This window comes from Culex pipiens, chromosome 1, assembly GCF_016801865.2.
Source record: "Culex pipiens pallens isolate TS chromosome 1, TS_CPP_V2, whole genome shotgun sequence".
NCBI lineage: Eukaryota > Metazoa > Arthropoda > Insecta > Diptera > Culicidae > Culex > Culex pipiens.
Genome location: NC_068937.1, coordinates 79829539 through 79834308, shown reverse-complemented (window position 1 = coordinate 79834308; position 4770 = coordinate 79829539). Strand labels below are relative to the sequence as shown.

The 4770-nt window shown below is 35.6% G+C and overlaps 1 protein-coding gene across 1 annotated transcript; it reads left to right on the top strand.

Annotated features, from left to right (window-relative positions):
* The first annotated feature begins 427 nt into the window (after window positions 1-427).
* On the top strand, window positions 428-2054 carry LOC120429563 (uncharacterized). Its single transcript, XM_039594615.2, has 3 exons — window positions 428-596; window positions 657-1089; window positions 1170-2054. The coding sequence occupies exons 2-3, from the start codon at window positions 1019-1021 to the stop codon at window positions 1438-1440; spliced, it is 342 nt and encodes a 113-aa protein (XP_039450549.1). The 5' UTR covers window positions 428-596; window positions 657-1018; the 3' UTR covers window positions 1441-2054.
* Window positions 2055-4770: the final 2716 nt, after the last annotated feature.

The following is a 4770-nucleotide window of genomic DNA, read 5'->3' as shown; positions in this document are numbered from 1 at the left end:
AAAATATATAGATGGTCGATTTAAACATTATATGTTCCACATATAATTTGGATAAAACCCTTTATGGATTTTATATGCGCGTTGCACATAACCGAGTTTGTTTCCTGCCTATTAAACGATATTATTCTCGCAAACAAACTTTGTGAGCACCGCATATAAGTTGTATGTTCACGATAGTATAGATTTTTGCAGTATCCCAGTATAATCAATCCGAATTCTGAAACGGAATCTAATTAGAATCGTATACAAATTCCGTTTCAAACGCAACAACCGGTTCCGTGTTCGAACCGGTTGTTGCGTTTGAAACGGAATTTGTATACGATTCTAATTAGATTCCGTTTCAGAATTCGGATTAATTTGACTGGGATGCTTTTACACATACAACTTTTTATGCAATGCTCACAACATTTATGAGTGATACTCAGCATGCTCGAAGGTGTGCAAAACCACTCATACAACATGGCGAAGAATTGCATAAAATCGGTTTGCTCGTGATTTGGTGCAAAATAATTTCGAATTTTCTTTAAAAACGAGTTGTTTTCAAAAGTAAAAAAGGTGTAGGTAGTTATTTAAAACATTTAACCATCCAGCAAAAGGTTGTAGACATTTAGGTATTGTTTCGAACGGCGAGATTTTACAATCCTTTTTTCTTCCAGCTTAAACGCCCATCTCCGGCGTCGGATCGTGGTCCCGCAAATGGAAACCCGCGACCGGTACAGGAGTCCTCCGCCGTCGAGGGGAGATCGCGGGTACTGTGCCCAGGACGCTTGCAGGAAGCGATCTAGGTCGAGGATTGCTAGCGGGACGAAAAGGAAAAGAGATTGGTGTGCAAGCCACTGTTAGATCTGGAAGGTGAGAAGGGCAGACGAAGTGGACGCCGCAAACCCGTTCCGGCGGCCGCCGTAACCAACCCATCTCAAAAGCGATCAAGATACAGCAACGTTTCGTTACGCCAACCTGGGAGTCAGCTCGTCAACCCCCTGATACACCCACGCCGAGGAGCTCCACGTAACGCACGATGATCTGCTCGGAAGGATGTCACAGCGCCGGCGGCCAAAGACATTCTGTCGGACCTGAGCAGACTTCGGGGTGAGTTTTGGTGTAGATGTTGAACCCCCAACAAAGGGTCCACTTTAGTGCGGATGATAAAAGTGCGTGCGCCATTTCAGCTGGTGCCGAGATGACCCGGTTAACGCAGGATCAGTTGCTGCAGGAATCTCCAAAGATTCGTTCCGGAAAGGAGTTGGTCGCGATTCGGAGAGGACTGTTGGCTTGTTCAAGTGCTTACCGAGACCGGAGGCGTCGATTGAGACCAGTTTTCGATGGAGCTGGTTCTGCCATCCACATCTTCCATCGATCTGCCTGACCTCCATTGGGGATTGGTGCTACCTCCTAACCCACTTTCTTCGCGTCGGGCCACATCGTCCTGCTCACGAATAGGAGAACGTCGAACTCAGGAAGTGCACCTTGGCAGCGAAGTGAGTTAGCAACGAATCATTGCCACCAAGATCCGGCCACTTACCAACGGCCTGCCAAAAGAGGTTCCCGCTGTCAAATGCGATTGCTTGTAAGAGTACTTAGAACTAGACTTAGAATATAAATAAAAAACACACTCACAAATAACAAACCCTCCCCGAAAAACAAAAACACTTTCAAATAAAAAACGTAAATTAGTAGCATCATAAATAAAAACATTGTAATAAATATTGAAAGAAAATTGAAACAGAAATTTTACATTAGCGATACCAAATAAAAATAAAGCACGTTTCTATTAAAAATCAAATGAAAAGTATATTAAAAACTATGAATTTGCAACAAACATATTATAAGTGGGTGCATATTAAAATCTGTGAGCATTGCATATACTGTTCATGTGCTGTGAACATACATTTTATATGCGTTAGCATATTTAAAATTCATATCCATGTATACGTAATGCTGATAGAGTTTATATGCAGGGCTCACACCGTTTATGTACAGAAGCATTTTGCAAAAATCTATATGCAAAACTAATAGCAACAATCATGATATTTATTTCAGTGTATTAACTCTTATATTCGTAATGTTCCAGAAATAATCAAAATTTAAAATTTCAGGTATTGTAAAAAATCTATGAATTCAGACATACCTAAATAAATAGAAAAATATTTGAAATTCTTTAAAAAAACAATAATAAATTTGTAAAATTACAGAAATACCTGAAATAACATTAACTCTTAGAACTCATGAAATTCTTTATAAAAAATGCGTGATTTTATATATTAATATTTATTTATTTAAAAAATAAAAAAAAATCCAGCCTTATGTTTGGAATTTTAAGCAGTATTTTTTTGGGATAATAGAATTTAAGAGATTTCTGGAATCAAAAAAAACAGAAAATTAGAGTTTTTTTTCTAATGGAATTTTAGATTTTTCAAAAATTTCTGGAATTTTAGAAGTTTTAAGAACTTTAATATTTTTTTGGGAATTCAGAAATTTTAGGTTATTTAGGAATTTAAAAAATGTCTGTAAATTTAGAATTTCAGGAATTTCTTTACTCAAGTATTTTGTTGGATTGTTTTGAGGTATAGTTTTTGGAATTTTAAAGTTTTATGAATGATTAGAATTTTAAAATCTTCAGTAATTGAAACCTTTTGGAAATTTCAAATGTTTTTGGATTTTTAAAATTAAAAAAAAAATGTGATTTAAAAGAATCTGGAATTTAGATATGTTAGCGTTTCCGAATATTCTTAAATTTTTGGAAATTATAGTTTTTTTTTATAAATTTTTAATGCTTACGAAATTTTAGAAAATTTAGATTTTTTAGAATTTTAGCAATTTTTGAAATTTGATCTTTTAAGAATTTCTGGATTTATAAATTTTGAGAATTCTGTAATCTTCAAATTCCAAAAATTCTCAAGTTCCAGGAATTTCAGAAAATCTTAATATTCCATCTCGTATTCCATGAATTTTTAAATTTTTGAAAATAACAAAAAAAATCTTAACTATTTTGAAATTTCTAATACTTTTAACATCCCAGAATAAGAAAAAATCTTAGTTTAAAAAATTCACAAAAATCTAACTTTAATCAAAAATATGAATTTCCAGTGTTAAAATTTAATAAAATTCCAAGGGGTTAGACTTTCTACACGGTTTTCGGAAAGAGGGTTTGTGTTCAGAGTGAAACATGGTGCGCGACGGTGCTGGCGGTGTCCGCGCCCACAGCTCACGCCCTGAACTGTCACTTTTTCTCCCAAACTGGCACCACTTCATTTTGAAATGTCAAAAGAGGAAAAAGTAGAGATTGTTTAGCTTGTCGAACCGAAAAAGAATGTTCCGGGTTTGGAAGTCCGCTGAAGGAAGAGGAACTGGCGTTAGGAACCGGTAAAGACACCGCAGACGAGGAGTATATGGCCAAGTACAGCGGTTCTCAACCTGGGGTACATGTACCCCTAGGGGTACCACGAGCGCTCTAAGGGGGTACCGGGAGACAAACCCCGTAATGGTGGACATTTAAACATAATATTTGAGAGAAAAAAAATACAAACAGATTTGAAGCAAAAAAATAATACCATATTTAAAGTGCAGTGAATTACGGGCGAATTGTTTTTGACCAATCAGAAAATGTTCAAAACATATTGAGTGATAAAAAAATAATTTGCACTTGTTAAGAAATTTTAAGAAATTGAAATAAAGTGCACGGTCGAATATTTTTTTTCTACAAATATTCGTTTCAAATTTGTAAATTGTGCCAGCTGCCACTGGGTGACTCACCACACATAACCTTCGGACGTCTAGAAATGAGCAGAAACTTGCAACAGAGACCACAAAAGACCCGGGGGTCGTTAAAGTGGATTGCTTTGCTTTTTTGCCAGCTGCCATTTATTCAAAACATACAAAATGTTGAAAAAAAAATATGTTTCATATTTTGAATATTGTAAATTCGACCTTTCTTTGCTCAAATACATATTACACAGCAAAAAATCCGATGGTAAAATCGCATGCAAAAGCATGCACATCACCTTTGTCAAAATAAACACATTATACTACACACTGCATGTACAATATTTGCAAACACAAAAAAATAGTTGCAACCGCCGAGATTCAAACCCAACACCAATAGTAAGGACTGGCGCCTTAGCCCACTTGACCATCAGACCGATGAAAAGCTTAAGGATAAACGCATGTATATGCTTGACAATTCGGTCAAGTAGGTTTCCCATACTGATGGGCTACATATTTCAGGGTGTAAAATTACATAAAATTGCATAAAATAATGCAACATTTAGTTTACACCAAGGGCGTTATACATGCAGCTGGATTTCTACTTTTTTAGCTCTATAGTTTTGCATAAAATTAAAACTAGGATTTTTTGTGATTGTTATATCTTGGAAATTATGGATCTCATTTCAAATGGTACGAAAACAACAACACAGTGAATTTAGTTCTAAATTTAAAGATCAAAGCTTTTCCTTCAAATTGTCACACAAAATACACTCTTTTTATATTTTGTCGTGAACTGTACTCAGCAACAAAAGAATTGATAAAAAAATGTTCAAAAAAAGCAGTAAAGAATTTTCTCAACCATTCGATTTTTAGAGATGAAATATAATCTATATATATAAAAAATTTCGACGGTTTTGTTCGAACGCGAATCAGTTCAATACGGAACGTCGGATCGAGGTGCTTTTTGTTTCGTTGGGTTGGTATAAGTCCAAGGAAGGTTCTTACGCCAATAAGTTACAACTTTGGCCACTCTGGAACCGATTCCGGAAATTCTGCAGATTGTAT